General features: G+C 31.9%; 3 protein-coding genes across 6 annotated transcripts in view; 2 read left to right on the top strand and 1 right to left on the bottom strand.

Moving 5' to 3' along the window:
* Window positions 1–434: 434 nt before the first annotated feature.
* LOC101900923 (protein will die slowly) lies at window positions 435–2,269 on the bottom strand. The gene is made up of 3 exons (XM_005188840.4): window positions 1,630–2,269; window positions 939–1,564; window positions 435–876 (listed from the first exon to the last, which is right to left on the bottom strand). Exons 1-3 carry the CDS (start codon window positions 1,868–1,870, stop codon window positions 688–690), a joined length of 1,056 nt encoding a protein of 351 aa, XP_005188897.1. The 5' UTR covers window positions 1,871–2,269; the 3' UTR covers window positions 435–687.
* Window positions 2,270–5,124: 2,855 nt separating this feature from the next.
* Window positions 5,125–12,861, top strand: LOC101900747 (alpha-tocopherol transfer protein). The gene is made up of 6 exons (XM_005188839.4): window positions 5,125–5,608; window positions 8,457–8,616; window positions 10,649–10,730; window positions 11,022–11,309; window positions 12,256–12,392; window positions 12,454–12,861. Exons 1-6 carry the CDS (start codon window positions 5,530–5,532, stop codon window positions 12,494–12,496), a joined length of 789 nt encoding a protein of 262 aa, XP_005188896.2. The 5' UTR covers window positions 5,125–5,529; the 3' UTR covers window positions 12,497–12,861.
* A 2,383-nt stretch (window positions 12,862–15,244) lies between these two features.
* The window catches only part of LOC101887861 (serine/arginine repetitive matrix protein 2), a 58,674-nt gene continuing 49,453 nt past the window's right edge, over window positions 15,245–24,465 (top strand). Inside the window, exon 1 of one of the 4 annotated variants that reach the window (XM_059122341.1) lies at window positions 15,245–15,654. The gene's annotated coding sequence lies outside the window, so the exon portion shown is untranslated. The remainder of the gene's footprint in view (window positions 15,655–24,465) is intronic. The other 3 variants (XR_009342140.1, XM_059122339.1, XM_059122338.1) reach the window with 3 other exon arrangements.

Here is a 24,465-nt window from a genome sequence, read left to right as displayed (position 1 = left end):
TTTTTTATAAACCACTAAGCGTGAACTTTTCGACATTACATTTTATGAATAATAAATTATATCTCGGTTTTCACGAGAACATCAGATATATTCTTAAAACTCGGGGTATAGGTAAATGAATGCGAAATAAAATCAAACTTTTATTTATTTGATTAATTAATTAAATTGTATAGACAATTTTTTTCTTTCGTTCTGCAGGCCTTTTCAATAAATTCAATAGTATACTGTGCACAGGTGGTTGCATATAAAATGGAAAAAATTCTCCGATTTTCAAAAACTCAATTTTTTTTATAAACCACTAAGCGTGAACTTTTCGACATTACATTATATTAATAATAAATTATATCTCTTTTGAACAAGAACAACGGATATATTGTTAATTTTCCTGAGAACTTGATTGGCTAACAACAAAGTTTAAAAGAATTCAAAACTAGTTGATATTAAAATATTTGCTTTATTTTTCAAACAAATTTCTCAAATACAATCAAAGTTATTCAACTGCAAATGATCTCACCTTAACTGTCGGACAAACTAAAAATTCAAATTTTTGCTAAATTTTGAAATTTTGGAAATTTTATTTTTAAGAAATAATGCCAATTTCTTGCTTTTTTGTTGTTTATGCCTTAAGATACGAAAAATTACTAAAATTAAAATACAAATTATGCTGCTGATAGAATTCTTAAATAATTATGTATCGCTTTTCCATAGTTTTATGGTTTTGTCATTTTCCAAAGCGGCCGAGGCGATTATATTCTCTGTGGGATGACAGGCCGTACACAAAACGGTATCTGTGTGTCCCTGAAGTTTTTGAACCACTTCTTTGGACTGTAAATTCCATATGTAAACCATGTTGTCTTCGCTGCCCGATACAATCCACTAAAATCAGAGATAAATAATTCTAAAATCATCTAATGTCGTACTAACATTTCGAAACTTACCTTTCCTCCTGTCACAGAAAAGTTGGCAAATATGCAGTATTTCTCATTTTTGTGTCCAGTATAGGTTTTCAAGCATTTTCCCTTGGAGTAGTCCCACAATTTCAATGTGTTGTCGAGGGTGGCGGCCAATATGTACTTTCCATTGGGAGAGAATTTAACAAAACTAACGGGTGGATTATCATCATCTATGAGAGTCTTTAAACATTGGCCACTGGCTGTATCCCAAATGCGGCAGAGACCATCATAACTGGAGCTAACAATCAGTGAACCATCGCGATTGAAATGTACTGCTGACACGGGATCCGAGTGGGCGGGCAATGTCTTTAAACATTTGCCAGTTCGTACATCCCAAATGCGTACAGACTCATCAAAACTACCCGATACTATGAGATTAGATTGTGGATTGAAATTACAGCAGAATACATAATTGCTATGGCCCTTTAAGGTCTTGAGGCATTTTCCAGAGCTGAGCTCCCATACTTTCAAGGTCTTGTCATCACTACCGCTTACCAAAAGCCTTGAATCGGAAGACCAGGCCACATCAGAAATGCCCAACTTGTGACCCGAGATGGTTTTTTCAAATTTGCCATCGTATGCACCCCAGATTTTGATTAATTTATCGGCCGCTATAAAAATAAAATGTTGCTGATGAAAAACGTGTCATATTTTTTGTTATTGGCGATACACTTACATGAACTGGCCAACCATTCGCCATTGGGTGAGAATTTCACGGCAGACACGGCCTTAGTATGGCCGGCCAAAGTAAATTTCAAAGTGTAATTCGGCTTAATCGACAACGAGGACTTGTTGGATGAAGCAGATGTGTTACCACTCGACTGTGAAGATTGAAGGGTATTGGGTCCGGCCGGTGGAATGGGTTGGGGAGCATGCACTCCGGGATGACCACCATGCACTGGTCCTATGGGAACCATTTTGTCCTAGTTGCTACTTTCCCACGCCAACAGTTTTCCTCAAAGCAAAATATTGCCGTTTGTTCGAGACGACGACCACCAAACCAATATTAACCACCACCAACCAACAGTTCTAGCTTCCTCTCTCTACACACAAACAATTTTTGTTGTCAGAAAACCTCGTGCTTTTGTTGTTGCTTTTTAATTTGACATCTAGTTTAGTTTGGCACGATGCTTGTTTGTTTACTTCTTGTAATAGCTTTATTTTGATCACAATTCGATAATGTTTTGCATTTCAATTAGAAATAAATTAAAATTAATTGTATTTTCGCCTTAAATATTTAGTAATTATTGTTATTATTGAAGAAAACTCTGCGTGCACATGAAATTTTCGGCGTTTGATACTAAACTTAAATGCAATTAGTGATGGACGTAACGTAAGCAGTGAAACAGCTGTTTATAGGGGTGCTTTAGATGTTGTGATTACAATGGAATGCCAAATATAAAGGTGAGTACACAATGGATAAAAAAATCAATAAACTGTGGGACAATTAAAGGCCTAACACTAATTTGGACATTAACTAATATGTGTGATGACTTTTCCAGTAAAAAATAGTGAGTAATATGTACTATTTTTTATATTACGTAGAAATATTGCAAAAATTAATAAAGAAAGTAGCTGTTTCGCAAAATATATACGTAAAAATGTTATTCTTTTGAGAAAATCGAAACAAAACAAAAATTTTGTAGTGAAATATGTGTTATTTATTGGTATGACACAATATTGAATGCTTATTACTTGAAAAATAGTAACAATTCTTAATTTATTGTGTAAAATTTTAAAACATTTTCAATTAGAGAATAGAGTTGAGTTCGATTTCGATTTCGAGTTGTTGTTTCGAATATGTTGCAGAAACTGCAAGAATGTTAAAATGTTGCTACGATATCGAAAAATTTTCAAAACTTGATTATTCTTCCAAGAACGGAGCATATATATTTCCTTAAAATATTTTATAGATATTATAGCGTATTTACATGGTTGGATATTAAATCACCGGATTTCATAGAATCAGTTGCTAAATCGTAAGTGTTTATTTTAAACGCTGTTAAGGATATGTATTTTTGTTTGAGTTAATCTTTCGACAATTACATTGCAGAAGAATATACGTAGACTCATCGACTCATCGAATGGACTGTCAAATTAAATTTGGAAGTAAAAATGAATGAAAATTTATTTGAATTTATAAAAATTGTTGAAAAAACTCGAATTATAATTACCTCAGAATGACGTCGTATAAAAATCTACTTATAGTTGAAAGAACATTAATTTTTTTTTGACAAAGCAATGTTCCCAAGCGTTGATGCATCTACCTGTATTCTTCTACCATGGACAATTAACAACAAAAACTTATAGATGACTTTTAAATTATAGCTGTATTATGGCTCTGTTTATGCTCCGGAAAATGGAAACTAAAATATTTTTCATTTCAAATTTTCCTAAGACAAAAACTCGAACGCTGAACTTGGGTAATATGTTATGTCGCTATTGAGTATTAACCCACCGGAATTACTAGAGCCAGTTAATAAATCTTGTCTGTTTAGATACAAACTTTGGAGGATATAAATAGTAAATGTGTTTGAATAAATCCGGATTAAGAAATAAATCCTGACAATGTGGGTTAATCCGGATAAAATATTGTAGCTAAACGTGCTATTAAAAAACAGCTGTTTGGAAAATCTTTATGACTTTTCGATTTGTTATGTGTAAACGCCAGTTAAATTTCTTTGACTGTACATGGTAGAAGAATACAGATAGTCGCATCGACACAGCTGCTGGGACAATGATCTGTCAAACCTATTTTGGAAAAAAAAATTTGTTAAAAAAATGCATATCATAACAAGAAATATATATAAATTTACTTATTTTTGAAAAAAAAAAAAAAAAAAAACAATTTTTTACATATCAATCTTCCCAAGCGTTGAAACATCTATCTGTATTCTTCTACCATGATACTCCCATAACTGGTTTAGGCCACTAGCCAACATGCACATGTACATAATTTTCTATTTATGACCCTATTGCAACTTCGTAAAATTGTAAAACATAAAAACAACTTGCACACGTCGGTGTCATGTCTTGGTGTTCCCTATTGCAATTTAGACCAAATGAATTGATTGATTAATAAAACACACTCTAAATAAATCGGAATGTTGTTTTTCTTATTTAAAATACAATATAATTTTCTTATTTGGGTTTAAAGAGAGGATATTTACAAAAATTATTCGTTTAAAATATTCTGGTGTCGTTTCATATTTGTACTGGCTTGTCTTTGAAAAGCATTTTATCTCAAAACAGTTATGGAACATTTAAGCATAACACAGTCGCAATGCATGAATGAGTGTATGTATGTACCTTTACAACATCGTTTTAGCGGTTTTTTTCTGTTGGAAAGTGATTGAGAGGAAGAGAGATACGACTGTAATTATGATTGCTTTGAGGGATATAACGTAACTTTGCAAGAAAATCATTTTGAAATATTAAAGTTTGCATAAATCAACATACACATACACCACCAACATAGTTGCCATAAAAGAAAGACAATTTTTTGTTGATTTTTCAATGACACAAATACAGTGGTATGACATTTGACAACTCACTGGGCGATCGAAAAATATTTTGGTTTGACATTTCAGCAGTGACGATGCGTCTACCTATATTGTTCTACCATGTCATTGACACTATCTTTAATAAGTTCTCACAAGGCAAATTTCGCCAATAATTGGTCTGTCTGATTTCCTTTCCTGCAAGAATTGTCCAACAACTTTGTTCTCAGAGAGTAGGGTAATGTTATTCTCTCCGGTAAAAACTTGCTGATTTGTCAAAACAAAAATAAAAATGTAAGGATAAGGATGTAAGGACCCTCTTTGGATATCTTTATTGAATTCCTTCTTCTTTCTTTTCGATCTCCTTTCAGCTCTTCAAAAAAATACAATAGATCTTCTGGAATATAAAACCTTCCCTAATCCACTTACTTTGACGTTATAAATAAAAAAAATTGTCACACCACATAGACAGTTATAAAACAGGTTTGAAGTTGAAGGTCGGAATTTCATTTGCGTATGATTTTTTTTTTGATTTGTTGTTAATCCACTTTCAGTATTTGTTTCTTTCTATCGTTTTATTGAACTTTGAATTTCTCAAGCACCGATAAAATAATGAATTATAAAATGCAGTGCTTTTCAAACTAGGGTTACTTAACATATTTTTTTTTCGTTGTTGTTCCCATCAACAAAAACAACAACAACTAATAAACTTCATTAATAAACCAAGCTCATAATTATGTTGTACGCTTCCTAAGCTGTTGATTGTTTTGCTTGTCTTCAAAGTCTCCAAGCCATTTCAGTGTGTATTGGAGGGGGACTATTTGGGAATTATCTTCACGCTGGGCTTTTGAGTACACAGCTCACGTTTCAGTTTAAAACGCGACTTAAAACCTAAAGGTTGTCTATCTTGGAGCACAACAATAAAACAAAATCAAGTCGGAAGAGAAGACAGCAACACGGCTCAGTTGATTGTCAGCTAAAAAAAAAAACAGCAAAACATTAAAAGTTGTGAATATTATAATTATATTTAAAAAAACGCATAAGATTGTTACAAAACCAAAACAAAGTCACACAAAATGACGATTGAAGTTGAAAAGAAATTAGACGAAATGGAGTTGTGGCTCAAAACGCAAACTCAATTGCCTCAGAAAATAGGTAAACAAACCAAAAAAAAAAACTAAAAACGAAATAAATTAATAACTTTGAAATATATAAATGTATTACAAAACCGAAGTAAATTTCTCAAAAAGTTTCCACACTCAACTTCAACTTGAACAAAAGAAAATAAAATTGATCAAAGTCGTAATGGTTTTTGCCCTTGACAGCTATTAAATTAAAAAAGTCAGGTTTGCTTATTTTTTTCTGTTAAACAAAAAATTACTTGTTAATATCAAGTGGGTCATAAAATTGTAGAAACGATGAAATTTATGGCAAACTTTGACGACACAAACCTGCTGATTGAAAATACTTTGAGGTTTATAAACTCAAAGTATTTTCAATAATTGTTTTTGAAATAATTGTTTTTGTTTTTTTTTTTTTTTTTAAATAATCTATTTTGTAAGGTTTAGTCCCAAATTAACATGAGGTGAAATTTCAAACAAACGTCTTGATGTTAAGATGGGAATTTGGCCCATGTGATTTGACTTTGAATACCCTCCACCATTTGGAACGACTTTGGCAATTCTCAAAAAAAAAAAAAAAAAAAAAAAACATTAAAAATTCTGTTCAAAATCTTAAAAATACCGAATGTAGCTGTTATATTAGGGTCTATACGGGGACATGGACCTGCCTAGGTAACTTTTGTCATAAGCCATTACAATATCCAAATGCGAAACTTGAAAAAAAATCGGTGAAAAATGTATCTAAAATCATCAAAATACCGAATATCCGGAGGTACCGTAATATGGGGGCTATAAGAAGACGTGGACCTGCACAGACAATCTCCTGTCATAGGCTGCAGAATCCATTACGAACATCAAATATTAAATTTGAAAGAATTCCGATGAATATTGTCGCTAAAATCATCAAAATACCGAATATTGAGAGGTACCGTTATATGGGGGCTATACCAAAACGTGGACCTACAAAATCCTGCAGACGTAATATACATTTGAGTAAAATTTTATCGATCTACTTCAATTCGTTCGGTAGCTAGAGTGATTTCCACAGACGGACCGACATCGCTAAATCGACATAGAATTTTATGCTAATAAAAATATATACTTTGTGGGGTCTAAAATGTATGTTTCGAGGTGTTACAAACGGAATGACAAACTTAATGTACCCTCAATACTATGGTGGAAGGTATAAAAAGATAAAAAACAAATCAGATTATTTGACAGAATAACATTTTGTTTTTTTTTTTTCAAACGACCAAAAAACGATAAAAATAAAGTCAATCCAAACATTAAAAAATGGGCATTTTAATAACTGCCCAAACCCGCCATCTTTTCTGGCGAAACTCGACGATAAGAAATATTTCTTCTTCTTTATCTTTGTGGTCGAATAAAATCAAGCCTGCATGATACGGGAAACCATTCTTTAATTAGTTGTCTTTTAAGGTGAGAATACATAAAACGCTATTCTGACTGGCTTCTTCGGAAAAGACTAAAGGAGCCTAGGGCCGAAATAAAACTAAGTCAACTTAATACTCCTTTGTTTCGCTACGAAGAAGCCAGCCAATGATTTTAGCCAGACAAACAAACCTTTTATGTACTTTCACCTTTAACGTGGGAATACATAAAACGCATTTCTGACTGGCATAAGTCATCGGCTGGCTTCTTCAGCAAAGAACAAAGAAGCCTAGGGCCGAAATCGAACTAAGTCAACCTAATACTCCTATGTTTCGCTACGAAGAAGACGATGACTTAAGGTGCAAGTACATAAAAAGCTTGAAGTCATGGCTAGACATATTATTGTCAAATTATAATGGAAAACGACTGCAGGATTTTAGTGCGGCTCTGTAATTCCTTTATAAAATGTCCAAAAATATGCCTAGCCATGGTGTTTCTGCAAATATAAAAACAAGATTTAATAGCAAAATGATTTAATGTGTCAAAAATTTAAAAATGTTTTTTTTTTTTTTCAAAAATAAGTAGATTTTTATGAGTTTTCCTATACGACGTCAATCGGAGGTTGTTTTGATATGTATTTTTCAACAATTTTAACGAATTTGAATTATTTTTCATTTAAAAGTTTCAATTTCAAAATTGGTTTGACAGTTCATTGTCCCTGTATTCTTCTACCATGATTGGGACATTGCCCATACAGGTAGATGCATCAACGCTTGGGAGCATTGATATGTCAAAAAAATTTAAATGTTTTTTTTTTTTCAAATATAAGTAGATTTTTAAATGTTTTCTTATACGACGTCATTCGGAGATTATTATAATTCGCGTATTTCAAAAATTTTTACAAATTTAAATAATTTTTCATTCAAAATTTTCAATTTCAAAATAAGTTTGACAGTTCATTGTCCCAGCAGCTGTGTCGACGCGTCTACCTATACTCTTCTACTATGGCCCATAGGTTAACGACTTGTTTATGTAAAGTAGTCTAGACACCATCGATCATGTATGTAATATATGACAAATTGATGATGATGATAGGATTGCCACGTTTTATTTGATCAAAAGTCAACATGTGTCTTGTCCAATAACTCCTCAGATTGAGATAATAAACTAGAGAGATAATATGAGATAATAAACTTCCGGGTTTTTATCTCAATGAAATGTAATTAGAAATTCTAATTTGGCAACAAGAACTAGATAAAACATTAATGCGATGCGTAGTCTATGTTAAGTCGATTATGTAAATAATTCCTCAAAAAATTCCTGTTAATTTCTTTGCTTTTTAGTCGGCTGTGTTGATATGGAACGCATTTTAATAAAATGTGCTATTGAAATTGTCAAATCCCTTAATTGAACGTAAAATAAAAAACTGCGTTTAGTAAAACACAAATTTGATTTATTTCAAAAATAATAAGCAAATGTTATTATTTTAGATAGATGGATGCTGAAACGTTTTCTTTTGTGCATGGAAGGTGATAAAGATGCTGCTCAAAATCTATTAATCACAAATTATAAAATGCGCAATAAATATGATCATATTTTTATTAAACGCGATCCAAAGTATGAGAGTTCCGAGAAGGTTGTAAAAGTAGTGTAAGTATTAAACCAGTAAGGAAAGCTCAAAAGTCGGGCGGGGCAGACTATATGATACCCTACACCACTATGCATATTTAGTAGAGCTCTCGTAAAAAGGTTTATACAGGGCATTTCAGAGCTCTATGGTACATATTTGGTACAAAATCAAAATCTATCTAATTCTATCGTGCATTTTACGAACTATAGCTATCTCTGAACCGGGTTTCTCCAAATTTGACGTATTAGCTTCTAGACTGAATTCGGTCTTATGTACGAAAATTCAGGTGATTTGGGCTGATATTGGCCATTTGATGCACAATTAACACGAAATCGGATGAAGATATATATGGGAGGCATATCCAAATCGGAACAGATTTTAATAAAATTAAAATCAACTATTTTTGGGCTTTATCTGATATCTGGTACCAAATATCATTCCTGTGGAGTGCATATTACGAATGTGAGGAACTTAAAGACCAAATCGGATGAAAGATATATATGGCAGCTATAGCTACATCTGAACCGATTTTTACTAAAATTGGTGTACTTGCTTCTAAGCTGGTTTCGGTCGAATTTGCCAAAATTGATGCTATTACGGCCATTTGTTGGTCAATCACCCGAAATCAGATGAAGATATATCCAAATCTGAACCGATTTCGATAAAATTTAAAACAGCTATTCCTGTGCTCCATCTAATACCTGGTACCAAATATCATGGTTGTGGAGTGAATATTACGAATGTATGGGACTAAAACTCTAAATCGGATGAAACATATTTATGGTTGCTATATCTATATCTGAACCGATTTTCACTAAATTTGATATACTTGCTTCTAGGCTGAATTTGGTCCGATGTACTAAAATTCAGTCCATTTGGACTTATATCGGCCATTTGGTGCACAATTAACCCGAAATCGGATGAAGATATATATGGGAGCTATATCCAAATCTGAACCGATTTCGATAAAATTACAAACAGCTATTTCTGGGCTGTATCTTATATCTGGTACCAAATATCATTCTTGTGGAGTGCATATTACGAATGTGAGAGGCTTAAACACCAAATCGGATGAAAGATATATATGGGAGCTATAGCTATATCTGAACCGATTTTCTCCAAATTTGATATACTTGCTTCTAGGCCGAACTCGGTTGGGTGTGCCAAAATTCAGGTAATTTGGACTGATAGTGGACATTTGGTGCACATTTAACCCGAAATCGGATGAATATATATATGGGAGCTATATCTAAATTTGATCCGATTCTCACCAATTTCAATAGGGTTCGTCCATGGGCCAAAAAAATATTGTTTAGAAAATTTCATCTCAATCGGATAATAAATGCGACCTGCATTTTGTTCACAAGAATACATGGACAGACGGACGGACGGACGGACGGACAGACGGACTGACATGCATAAATCGACTCAGAAAGTGATTCTATGAAGGTTCTCAAAAGTAACTATGGGTCTATCTCGTTTCCTTCTCCATGTTACAAACAAATGCACAAAGACATAATACCCTTACCACTATGTGGTGTAGGGTATAAAAAGGAGCAGCAGAAATTGTCTTTAGTTTATATAACAGAATGTGTTTGTTTCAGAACCTGCAGAAATTTACTATTTTTGGAATTTTTTCGTTATTAAAAAAGGTTATCGTAGTAAAAAAACTTACTTTCTTGCAGTTCTGGAACAGATCATATATAACAAAATATGATATGTTCCAGAAGCTGCAAGATTGTAAACATGAGAATACATAAAATGCTTTGTTGACTGGCTTAAGTCATCGGCTGGCTTCTTCGTAGAGTAACAAAGGAGTTTTAGGTTGACTTAGATCGATTTTGGTCCTATGCTCCTTTGTTATTTTACGAAGAAGCCAGTCGATGACTTAAGCCAGTCAAAAAAGCGTTTTATGTATTCTCACCTTCAAATTTTTGCTACAACAAGCGATTTATACCTTTATGATATCGAAAAATATCATATCATAGATTCTTACAGGCTTAGGAACATGACAATAGTTTCGTAATATTTTTTTTTATTGTTTTTTCGTAGCGACTTCCTTACCCTGCCTGGCTATACACCGGAAAAATATAAATTGATTCTCTATCGTTTGGCAGATACCGATCCAGATAAGGTATTGTTTTCTCTTATTGTCTTACGTTTACACGCAATCAAAATATTTACCCCGTATTAGTTAAATATACATCTTTAAGAAAAGCACTAAATATGCTAAGTGGCTTTCATGTAGACTAGCATAATTAACAAAATAATAAATGCTAATGCTATGTATACATTAAACGAGTTCAATAAAATCTGGTCATTTAAATTTCCTATTTTTATAGAATGTATATCAAATTAGTGAGAAGTTTTATCAAAACCTGTTTAATGTATACATTGTCTTATTTTTATCTTTCTGTCGTTACAGTTTAATGTCAACGAAGTTTTCCAAGTGTTCTTCATGATGGTCGATAGCCGTTTCCGGGAGTTGTGTAATGAAAATGCCATTGGTGAAATTGTCGTTTTCGATATGACGGGTTTTTCATTGAGACATTTGTCGAAATTCTCCCTGGGCACAATACGCCTGTTTATGAAGTACATACAGGAAGCACATGTGGGTCGAGTCAAGGGTGTACATGTTATAAATGCAGCATCCTTTTTGGATAAGGTGATGTTTTTGGTGAGACCTTTTTTGAAAGGTGAATTGATAAATGTGGTAAGTATGTGGTGAGGGAGATAGAATTAAAAAAGGTAGTCATGCAATCATGTGTTTAAACCGCTATATATATTTAAATTATATTATATTTATATTTTTAAATCCATTGTATACACACAAATAAGAGATGGGAACCTGTTTTCTATGCAGTGAAATTTGATAAGGTTAATTACAAGAAATCCAGAGATGGATATGCTAATATTAAATGACTTTACCTTCTTAATTAAATATTAAGGTGCAGGTACATAAAAAGGCTTTTTTTGGCTGACTTAAGTCAAAGGCTGGCTTCGTAAAGGAACAAAGACTCGTAGGGTAAACAAGTGTAAATTATGAAAAAAAAAAATCGATCTATGTCAACCTAAAGCTACTTTCTTCAAAGACATGAAATTCAAAGATAGGACAAGACAGTCAAAATATGGCAACCCTGGTAGAAGAAAAGAGCTAGCCGCATCGACAATTAACTGTCACTGGAACAATTAACTGTCAAATCAATTTTGGAATTGAAAATCTTGAATGAAAAATTATTGAAATTTGTAAAAATTGTTGAAAACTACATATCATTACAACCTCCGATTTGCGTCGTGTAAGAAAACATATAAACAATATCTACTTATTTTTGACAAAATACAAATATGCCATGTGAAGCGTTCAAGCTGCTTATGTATCCACACCTTAAAGCGCTTATTTATTTCCGAAGCAGCCATATAAACACTTTATGTATTCCCACCTTTATGTACTTCCACCTTCAGTCATCAGCTGGCTTCTTCCAACGTAGGGTAAAAATAGGTATTAATTAAGGGCCAAAATCGAACTATGTCGACCTAAAACTACTTTCTTATTTTTTTACGAAGAAGCCAGACAAAAAAGCGTTTTATGTGTTCTCACCTTTAATTTCACCATAAGAAGTTATTGAAATGTGTTAAAATCGAGTGTTTTCTAATTGCAGTTACATTTTCACATGCCGAACACGGAGACAGCTTATAAATTTTTCCCCCATGAAATGTTGCCCGATGAATATGGTGGCAAGGCTGGCAAATTGCAGGATCTGAGAGAATTTTGGGTAAAGAAATTAATGGAAAATAGGTAAATATAAGAAAAAACAATAACACCTTGTGGTGGAAAATAATCGATTTTATTATTTCAGGGATTTCATTATTGATGAATCCAGATGGAAAATGAACTCATAAAACAAACACTATGTGACTATATATAAATGTGGGTTTAAGGGGCTTGCATAATAATTATCCGGCAAAAAGCTGTAATGTAAACATACTATAATCTAAATATAAATTAAAGTATAATACTAGGGGGGAGACACATAAAAGTATCTATTCCTGGCTCAAATTATTATAAAGGTTTTTTTTTATAATAATTTAAACAATACATCTATTCCCTCAAATTTTTTTCAATCAAATTTAAAATTTTTTAAATCTACACTTTAAAAACCTTAAAATACTGTATTATTTATTAAAAAGTTTATTTAAAACTTTCCTAAAGTTGTACCAACATTTCGATTTTTTCCCTAAATATGCTATCGATTTATTTAGTCTTATAATCGAATTTGTTTTCGTTGTTGATTTGATTAAACTTTTAGTAAAATATATTTAAAATAAAGTTGTTCTGTTTATAAAATAGAAAAATATTTAATAAACAATTCGTTTTATTCCTGTGTAAATGCTAGGTTAGTGTCTGGCTGATTTCAGTTGCTGACTAAAAGTACGTTTACATTTATGAAATTTACTCGAACTCAAATGCCAATTCCATAGCGTATGTGTCAAATTATATTCACTGGATATATGAATGCGAATTATGTGACGTATTCGCACATCGCATGCTCTAAGACTATGTTTACAATGAAGCTATTTATCATGATATTTTGGGAGATTGATTTTATAGCGCTTTATGTATTTCCACCTTAAGACCTGTTGTTTAAATTCAAATTATTTCTAATGAATATAAACACAGAACGACATTTTTGCATAAAGCGTGTGCATTCTATGCCATTTAGGCGATTTACCGTAAAAAACACTCACACTTTAAAGACCCTCGGCAATCGTTTGCCTTGAAAATTTCCATTAAATTTACCTTCAAATTTGAAAGCTGGCTCTAAATTTCCACCTTCATGGACGAACTTTAACCTTAAATTTAAATAGATTCTAATGTCTGCAAGACCAAATGCCAAATGGATGAGTAATTTCACAAAACCTTAGCCCACCACACCGGCAAAAGCAAGTCGTGAAAACCGAACAAAAAAAAAAAAAAAGAAAATAAAAGAAAGAAAAATTGCATTTTAAAATGTTTGCCATTCACATTAAGCTGTGCCAACAACTTTGTTACAAAAAGGGGAAACAAAAATTTGCATTGGGAATTTAAACTGTTCAAAGGTAAGCGCCCCACCAACCAAGAACCAGCAAAGCAAGGGGAATGTAAACAGCAAAAATACAAACGATACGATGCGCTTGCAAAATGCAAATTAACACACTCACCTCCATGGCTGTTCAGCGCGTCATTATCATCGTCGCCGTCGACGACCGCCAGGATTATCGTTACGACGGTTCCTTGTCGTTGTTCAAACAATGCAAATCACCTCTGTGAACGAATGCACTTCCTGTCCCTGTTTGAAGTTTCAACAAAAACAAAAAAAAAAAAAAAACAAAAACATAAAAACCATCATCACTGTCGTTGGCAGAACAAAACACTCAAAGGGCCTAACATAATCATCGTCCATTTGAGAATGAGAAATAAAAATAAAATGGGGAAAAAGAGTGGGGAAGAGATTATTTTCCCGTTATGGGTTTGAGAGGGGAACGAGAGGGGAACACACAAAGAGAGCCATGTTGATGATGTGGGAGAGGGGTTTATAGATCTGTAGTCAAACCATAGACAAATAAAGGTATAGATTAAAGAGTTGTCTCATCTGTTATCTTCGAAAAAAGTGCTTCAATAGATGTCGTTCATGCTGTGAGAGAGCAAATCTCAAAAATTCTAAATTCTCTCGAAATACAAAATATTGAATATTTTTATGATTTATTATTATTAATCAATTGAAAATGAAACAGTGACTTTGTTTACATTGACATTACCCAACTATGTCGTGATATATAAAAAAATAGAAATTAAATAGCTGAAAAATTAATATTTTTTTTCGAAATCGAGTTACTTCATTTTACCGTCCCAAGATCCCATAGTGACATCTATCGGAAGTGGTAAAATTTAAAACTTTTTATATATTATAATTTTATTTTTCTATAGTCAAACTACAGTGACTTTGGGGGTCCTTGTTTTAAACTTTTTACGTTCCACAAGATTTTCTTTTTTAAAAAATTGCGTTTGATAAGGTTTCTACAGATAACATTAGTTCCGCAAAACTGTCCGCGGAAAAATATACGTTCCACAAAATTTTTCTCTTTAGAAAACAACATGTTCCACAAAATTTAGCTTGACGACTATTGCCTTCCACACTATTTCCACAATTCACTATTCACGTTCCATAAGTTTCTCAATGAAAAATTTTATTTTCTACAAAATTTCCCTATGAAAGAAATGTCCCCCATAAAATAATTAATTCTCTTTTGAAACTACCCGGAAATACTACATTCCACATAATATTCGATACAAGAATATTAAATCCTACAACCTTTTCCACCGACAATATTATTGTTTTCTTATATTTTTTCAAAATAATTTGTTTGGGCTCTCTAAGGACTACAAATACCCATTAATTTCAATAAAACTTCTTCGAACTTCGAACATGTTCGAGCTTCATAGAACTCATGTCAATTGAACAATTGACATGAGCATGTGCGTGTGTGTGTGTTGTTTGTTTGAAAGAATGTTATAAATCCCATTGTCAAGCGCTACAATAAAAATTGGCCTTAAGCTTCAAGTTAGTTCGTAGTTAAATGTCGGCGAAAGTAGAACGTAAAATTGCCAAGAAAATCCAATGTAATCGACGAGTTTACGATAGAACGCAATAATTCTAGTGAAATTCTATAAGAAATGTTTAAAAATCTAAGAAAATACAGAAAAGAATAGATTTCCTTGAAACAAATGAAATTGTGAAAAATGGGCCTAAAAGTATGCTTAGGATTTCGGTTCAACAGACAAGTGCTAGTCTAGAGGAAATCTCAAACGAATGATGTGAGCTGTGTTGGTAAACAATAGAGTTCATCGGGTTTATGTGCGTCTCGTGTGTGTGTGTGTGTCTGAATGTCAGTATGTCGCAGAAGTAACAAAGGAGTTGTAATTGAAATGAAATTGAAATAAAATAAACAAAATTACCACATCAAATTCCCCTAAGAAAATATTTTCGAAAATTAAAAACCCCGAAAAATACCAAAATTACGTAAGCCAATTTCTTTTATTTTTTTCGTGTGTCACATACCTACAAACATACATTCTTACAATTGTCAAGAAAATTGTTTGTGTAGTTTACCATTTTATTATGGCCACAATTAATTTAAGTGTAACGTTTTAGTTGTTGTTGTTGTTGTTATTGTCCTCCTGATGTAACTGTGTGTGTGTGTGTTTGTGGCTTTCCAGCAATTTTCTACACATTTTATTTTTCTTTTTGTCTGTCTTTTTGACTTTAACTATAGTTTCACTTTAATGTAGTTAGACCTCTCCTCCTCCGCTTGCCGCGGGACAATAACTATTGCTGACATGACTGTCTGACACCTACCCAACCATTCCATGGTTGGGATTTCTTGTAATACTTATTATAAATATCCCCCCGATAGTTGGGCTGCACTACGGTGCTCCCACAAGCGTCTAAACGAACAACCCACACACAAACATGCTATTTGGGCTCTTTTTTCACTTGCTGTGTATGTGTGTGCGTTCAAGTGTGTGTGGGTGTGTGTTCGCTTTTCCATCAAATGCTGTCTTTGTTTGTTTGGGGTGGCGGCATGTCGTTGTCATAGACAAAAATTCTGCAATTTTCATGTACACCACCACCAAACAAATGATGACTGTTGTTGTGTCGTTCAGATGGATGGATGGATGAATGGATGGATGGTCGGTTGGTTGTAGTTGTTGTTCTTTTTGTAATCGTGCTTGCCATACTGCTAAAAAGGGTATATTAGGGATTGCATTTTGTTTGTAGCTGAGTGGAATTTTTGGAATTTGCTAAATTTTGCATTACATTCCACAACAATTTTTCGGACTATTTTACATTCCACACGATTTCTTCTTAGAATAATTACAATTCCACAAGATTTTCCAGAGAAAAAATTACATTCCACACGGATAATATTACACTCCACAAGATTGCTATGGCAAATCTTACATTCCACAAAATTTTCGACAGAAAATATTACATTCCACAAAATGTTTTATGGAAAATATTACATTCCACAAGAATTTTGAAAGGAAATAAAACATTCCCCAACATTTCCCATGCACATTATTACATTCCACAAGACTTTCTACAGAGAATCTTACATTCCACAATTTTTTTATAGAAAATAACAAGATTTTTTATGGAAAAAATGAATTTCACAAGAATTTTTTTAAAGAAAAATTTACATTCCACAATAGTTTTGTACAAAAATATTTACATTCCACAAGAATTTTCAAAGAAAATATTATATTTGACAATAATTTTTAAAGAAAATATTACATTCCACAACATTTTCTAAAGAAAAAGTAACATTCCACAAGATTTTTATATTTTTTTTTTTCATAGAAAATAATACATTTCCCACGGTTTTCTATGCAAATTATTACATTCCACAAAAACTTTTATAGAAAATATTGCATTTCACAAACTTTTCTGTGGAAAATGTTACATTCCACAAGAATTTTTATGCAAAATAATACATTCCACAACGTTACCTACAAAAAATATTACATTCCGCCAGATGTTTATAATTTTTTTCATTGAAAATAATACATTCCCCACGATTTTCTATGCAAATTATTATTTTCCACAAGATTTTCTTTGCAAAATATTACATTCCACAAATTTCTTATATAAAATATTACATTCCAGAAGAACTTTCGAAGAAAATATTACATTCTATAAGATTTTCTGTGGAAAATGTTTCGTTCCACAAGAACTTTTATAGAAAATAATACATTCTACAAAGTTTTCTACAGAAAAGATTATATTCTGCAAGATTTTTATAAAAATTTGATAGAAAATAATAGATCCCACTAGTTTTTTGTGTAAAATAATACATTCCACAATAATATTTATAGAAAAGAATACATTCTACAAGATTCTTTACAGAAAATATTACATTCCACAATAATTTAAAAAAAAAATTTCATTCCACTAGATAGTCTATGCAAAATATTACATTCCACAAACTTTTCTTTGGAAAAATATTACATTCCACAAGATTTTCTGTGAAAAAATTTACATTCCACTAGAATTTTTTAAGTAAAAAATACATTCCACAAGATTTCGTATGTAAAATAATACATCCCACAAGTTTTACTATTCAAGGCATTACATTCCACAGCGTTTTCAACACAAAATATTGCATTCCACGCGAATTTTCTATAAAAATAGTTACATTCTGCAATCGTTTTATATAAAAACAGTAACATTTCAAAAGATTTTCTATGGAAAAAATACGTTCCACTAATTTTTATATGAAAAACATTAGGTTCTACAAGATTTTCTTTCAAAAATTCTATGTTTTAGAAGATTCTCTACGGAATATATTAGGTTCCACAGAATTTTCTACAGAAAAGTTTACATTCCACACGTTTTTATAATAGAAAATAATGCTTTCCGCAAGCTTTTCTATGAAAAAATTACGTTCCACAGATTTTTTAATGGGAAACATTAAGTTCTACAAGAGTTTCTTTTATAAAATTTTACAATCTTCTCTACGAAATATATTAGGTTCCACAGTATTTTCTGAAGAAAATATTATATTCCACAAGATTTTCTGTGGAAAACATTGCATTCCACAGGTATTTTTATAGAAAATAATGCATTCCGCAATATTTTCTATGGAAAAAATTACGTTCCACACAGTTTTTTTCACTTGAAAATAGTATTTCTTTTGCCAACATTTCCTTGTGAGACTCCCTACAGACACTGGTAGGGGGTTTTCCATTTTGTTTTGCTTTCATGTTATTGTTATTAGTTTTCCCTAATAGTTTTCCCATGCCCACATACATTGTGTGTGTGGGTGTGTGTCAATGTGTTTAAGGAGTTTATACTCTAAGTAACTGTGTACATTTTGGCTATTACACAGTTCATTTTGTTGTTGCTGTGTTCTTCCTCGTTTATTATTTATTTGTGCCATGTCTGGTCGATAACAGTGTGACAAAAATGTCAACAAACATTTTTTGAAAACTAAAATGAGGTCTCATGAAAACTCTTTAAATCGAGAAATTCTTTGAAGTTGGTGTATTGTAGACAGAAAACTGAAAAATCCTATTAATATTTCCTTGTAACATTTCTATCGTGTCCCACTGTCCATATTTGCTGTTAATAGCATTCACAACTCATGTCGCAGTGTGTGTGGGTGACTGTGTTTAGCCGGTTGGCATGTTAACCTCAAAATATACATTTTTTTTTGCAACTACTTGCCTGCTTCTGGCTGTTGTTTTTGCTATTGTCATCGTTATTGTCTTTGGCGTACAAAACAAGAAAATTGCAAGTCTATCAAAACCAGACAAGAACCAGCAAGAGAGCCAGGGAGCCAGAGAGCAGAGAAGACTGAACAGAAATGAACAACGACGAATAGAAATCATGTCGTTATGAAAATGTGTGCTATGAAATATTAAAGGATGGCTGGCAACATCTTCCCCCCTAAACACACACACACACACACATTCACACAAACCTAGAGCACATGTGGCCGTTACATTTACTCTCACTCTCCCACACTCGTATCTGGGTGAATTAACAACATGTCTTACTTTCCAATTAGTTTGATGTTTTATTTCTTTTTGTTGTTTTTCTTGTCATTTCGAACATGTTGCAGAGCCGGCATTTTGATTTAAGACTTGTTGGCCAAACCAAGAGGCTGGCAGGCAGACGCATACACATGTAAACAAAGGCAGAGTAGTAACCCAACATACCAAAATGGCTTGAGAATAATATTATAATAAGCTTATGAACATAAGCCTTAAGCTTGAGAAAATCTTGAGAAAACATTGAAAAATGTTTGTGTAACAAGTATAGAATAATCGAAACGGAACCCTTATTTATAAGCTTATACTTGAAATTGTAGAATAAGCTTACAAAAATAATATTATAATAAGCTTATTTTTGTAATAGTATATAATATTATTATTTTTTTTATTTTTAATAATTTTTCACATTTTTTTCTTGATGGACATCCCAGTAGTCACTGCCTCATGTGGCCTTGATACCCTGACGCTTTCTTCTCCCTTATTTGAACTTCTGCATCTCTTCCACTAAGACTACACATCTATTGAATTCCTTCAACTTTTTTGATGCTCCAATCTGAAATGGGATTGGAATAATTTATGTGAAAGATTCCCGGATTTATTATTCATGCATACCCTAAGGGTTAGGTCCAGAAATGGGTCCTAAATTCGCGTGACTTTGTTTTTTGCCAAAGAAAATAATTTCTTGCTGACAATTTTCACAAAAAATCAAAACTAATTTGTCAACAAGGGACAGATTTGAGAAATGTTTGTGGAACATAAGTGTTTCTCAAGCATTGTTGAAAAATTATATTTTTATAATATTGTTCTCAAGCTGTATTGTATTTTTGGTATGTTGGGAAGGTGGTCCCTTTTTTCTTTCCTTGCCACAATTGTTTAAAGGTAGGGGAATATGGGGACTACAGTGGCTGTTAGCCCCCCTTAAAATTCTATGGCGGGTTCTTTCATTTATTGGTCCAATTGGTAGTCGAACTTACACCCATTTACTATGTACTATTTTCTTCTCCCGTTGTTATTGTTCTTGTTGCATATAAATTGATCTTAAATACTTGCAATAAACTTTTGATTTTGTTTTTTTTTTGCTTTTCCTCTATAATTTAGTTTTCCTTTACAAATTATCTGAAAGGTTACACTCAAGGCGTGCTGGGAGCAACTCAAAAGGAAAAACTATGCAAGTTGGTGGCAAAAAAAAAAAAAAAAAAAAACATTAGAAGTCAAATTAAGAAAACAAAGAAAACCAAAATGAAAACAATTGGAAGTGTTTAATCAAATGACTGGTTGCCATGACGCCATTATTTTGTTTAGAACATAACTCAAATTTGTAAAGTTCAAGGTGGAAACATGTGTGCGTAAAAGGAAAATATTGGAAATTTTGTTTTCTTTAGCGAATCTGTATGGCTAGAAGAGTGCAATGAGAATCACCCGCCCAATGATAATAGTTTTGAATGTAAAATAGGAAAACTCTTCAAATTACCATAAAATTATTATGTTCCACATGATTTTCTATAAAAATATTAGGTTCCACAATTTTGTTTTTCATGGAATCTCCACAATTTTCAACATGATTTTATATAGAAAATAATAAGTTCCACCGTTTTGTGTGTGGACTATATAAAGTTCCACAGGAATTTACATGGATCATATTGAAATCCACAAGATTTTCTATTGATTTTCTCTTGAAAAAATCTGATTCTACAATATTTTATATAGCAAATGTTACTATCCACAAAATTTATTGGAAAAATATAGGTTCCCCAAGAAAGAAAAATTACGTCCGACACAATTTATAATAGAAAATATTACATTCCACAAAGTTTTTTATACAAAATTGTACGTTCCACAATTTTTTTCTAGAAAATACTACGTTCCACAAAATTTTCAATAGAAAATATTACGTTCCACAACGTTTTCTATAGAATATACTAAGTTCCACAAAAATTTTAATAGAAAATATTACGTTCCACAAGATTTTCTACAGAAAATACTAAGTTCCAAACATTTTTTTTGGAGATAAAGGATACATTTTACTTAAATTTACAGAATATATTACATTCCACAAAATTTTCAAGAGAAAATATTATGTTCCACAAGTTTTCTGTAGACAATTTTACTTTCCACGAGGTTTTCTATAGAAAATTTTGCGTTCCACAAGTTTTCTCTAGAAAATACTACGTTCCACAAAATTTTCAATAAGAAATATTATGTTCCACAAAATTTTCAATAGAAAATATTATGTTCCACTATGTATTTTATAGAAAATACTACGTTCCACAAAATTTTAAATAGAAAATATTGCGTTCCACAAAATTTTCAATAGAAAAAATTGCGTTCCACAAGATTTTCTGTGGAAAATACTAAGTTCCACAAAATTTTCAATAGAAAATATTACGTTCCACAAGGTTTTCTATAGAAAATGCTACTTTTCACAAAATTTGCAATTGAAAATATTACGTTCCACAATGTTTTCTTTAGAAAATAATACGTCCCACAAGGTTTTCTCTAGAAAATATTACGTTCCACAAGATATTTTCGGCAAATATTGCACTCCACAAGAATTTCTGTGTTCCACAAAATTGCCTGTTAAGAATATTGTCTTTCATAAGTTTTTTTTAGAGAAATATCTCGAATCCCAAGATTTTATATGAAACATATTGCGTTCCACAAACTTTTTTCTAGAAAATATTGTTATCCATAACATTTTTCTAGAAACTATTGTCTTCCAAAAAATTCTCTACATTTTTTCTATAAAAAATTTAGGTTCCACAAGCATTTCGCATAGACAATTTTTCGTTGAACATTTTTTCTTTTTTTTGTGGCTATTCCAACATTTTTCTATTTCAACATGACATCAGCCTTAAATGCCTACACATACATAGATAACAAAAATAATAATAATAATTAAGTTCCACAAAAATTTCAATAGAAAATATTACGTTCCACAAGATTTTCTACAGAAAATACTAGGTTCCAAACATTTTTTTTGGAGAAAAAGGATACATTTTACTTAAATATACAGAATATATTACATTCCACAAAATTTTCAAGAGAAAATATTATGTTCCACAAGTTTTATGTAGACAATTTTACTTTCCACAAGGTTTTCTATAGAAAATTTTGCGTTCCACAAGTTTTCTCTTGAAAATACTACGTTCCACAAAATTTTCAATAAGAAATATTATGTTCCAAAAAATTTCAATAGAAAATATTACGTTCCACAATATTTTCTACAGAAAATACTACGTTCCACATAATTTTCAATAGAAAATGTTACGTTCCACAATGTATTTTATAGAAAATAATACGTTCCACACAATTTTCAATAGAAACTATTAGGTTCCACAAAATTTTCTATAAAAATACTACATTTCACAACATTTGCAATGGAAAATATTACGTTTCACAATGTTTTCTATAGAAAAAAATACTTCCCACAAGGTTTTCTCTAGAAAATATTACGTTCCACAAGATTTTTTGCGGAAAATATTGCATTCCACAAGATTTTCTGTGCTCTACAAAATTGCCTGTCAAGAATATTGCTTTTCACAATTTTTCTATGGAAAATTTTGCGTTCCACAAGGTTTTCTCTAGAAAATAATACGTCCCACAAGGTTTTCTCTAGAAAATTTTACGTTCCACAAGATATTTTCGGCAAATATTGCACTCCACAAGAATTTCTGTGTTCCACAAAATTGCCTGTTAAGAATATTGTCTTTCACAAGTTTTTTTAGAGAAATATTTCGAGTCCCAAAATTTTATATAAAACATATTGCGTTTCACAAGACTTTTTCTAGAAAATATTGTCATCCATAACATTTTTCTAGAAAATATTGTCTTTCAATAAAATTCTCTACATTTCTTCTATAAAAAATTTTAGGTTCCACACGATTTTGCATAGACAATTTTTCGTTGAACATTTTTTCTTTATTTTTGTGGATTTTACAACATTTTTCTATTTCAACATGACATCAGCCTTAAATGCCTACACACACATAGATAACATTATCCTTCAAAAGGGAGTTAAACGACCAGCACCACTACTTCCGGTTTTGTTTGGGTTTTTTGCAAAGCTACTGCAGTCACACGACATATCTCCGCCATGGATAAACCTTAACACAAATAAAATGTTGGTTTTTTTTTTGGTGTTTATAAGTCTCCAAGCCGGTTGAAGAAATAACAAAACATGGTGTTTGGCATACACAAAGACACACACACATACATTGAAAACACAAATATTTGCTGCCCTTGTCACAATGGCGTGCGATTATTCCAGTGTTGCTTTTTTTATGGCTCTCGGCCGCCGCTGTGTGTAGTTTGTTTAAGTTTATTGGCCTCTATGGTCATGCATGGTGCTGCTGTGTCTGTTCTTCAAGCGTTGTTTGTGTTTGATTTCCTTTGCTTAGACAAAAAAAATGAGAGAGAGAGAACGAAAGATCATAAGAAAAAGAAACGCAGTCAACAGTGTGCATTAAACTCTGTAACTATTGGAGTCTGTAAGACGGCAACGAAATGTCATAAATATTTATGTTATTACTAAAAAAGAAATACTCTTTTATCCCAGGATGGTGAGAAATAGAGAGAGAGAGAGAGAGGGAGAGGGGAGATTTGGTTTGATTAGATGTGTGTGTGTGCTCATTGCTGTTGTCAAAAATTGTGGCGATTATGTTGTTTAACTTTTTACTCTAACAAAAACTTGGCCAAACACACACACTCATACATTCGCACATCACACTCACATGAGCGTATACGTAACAGAGATTTGTTTTCAATGCTCATACGCTCCAGTTATGGAATTGACATCGTGAATCTAGTTTAGAGGATTATGTCATAAATTAAAACAAGGCGAAATAAACAACAAATATTTTTTAATGGAAATTTAGGTCAATGAAAAAAAAAACCGAAAACAAAAACAAATTCAAAATTTTTCTTCAATTCCACAAAATAATTACATGATTTTGTATGGGAATTCGAGGGGATCATTTGTTTAAAAAATTTTTTTTTGAATAGAATTTTTGAAGAAAATTCAGGGTGAGAAAAAAAATCTGCAACAAAGTCAACAACAAAAAAGAAAATAAACAACAAATATTTTTAATGGAAATTTAAGTCAATAAAAAAAAACAAAAACAAAACAAGTTCAAAATTGTTCTTCAATGCCACAAAATAATTACATAATTTTGGATGGACATTTTAGGGGATCATTAGTTTAAAAAAAAATTTGAATAGAATTTTGTAAGAAAATTCAGGGTGAGAAAAAAAATCTGCAACAATAAAAGAAAAAAAT

The sequence above is a fragment of the Musca domestica genome, unplaced genomic scaffold (assembly GCF_030504385.1).
Source record: "Musca domestica strain aabys unplaced genomic scaffold, Musca_domestica.polishedcontigs.V.1.1 20, whole genome shotgun sequence".
Lineage (NCBI taxonomy): Eukaryota > Metazoa > Arthropoda > Insecta > Diptera > Muscidae > Musca > Musca domestica.
Note: the sequence above shows the minus strand (reverse complement) of the source record. Positions and strands in the feature narration are given on the sequence as shown.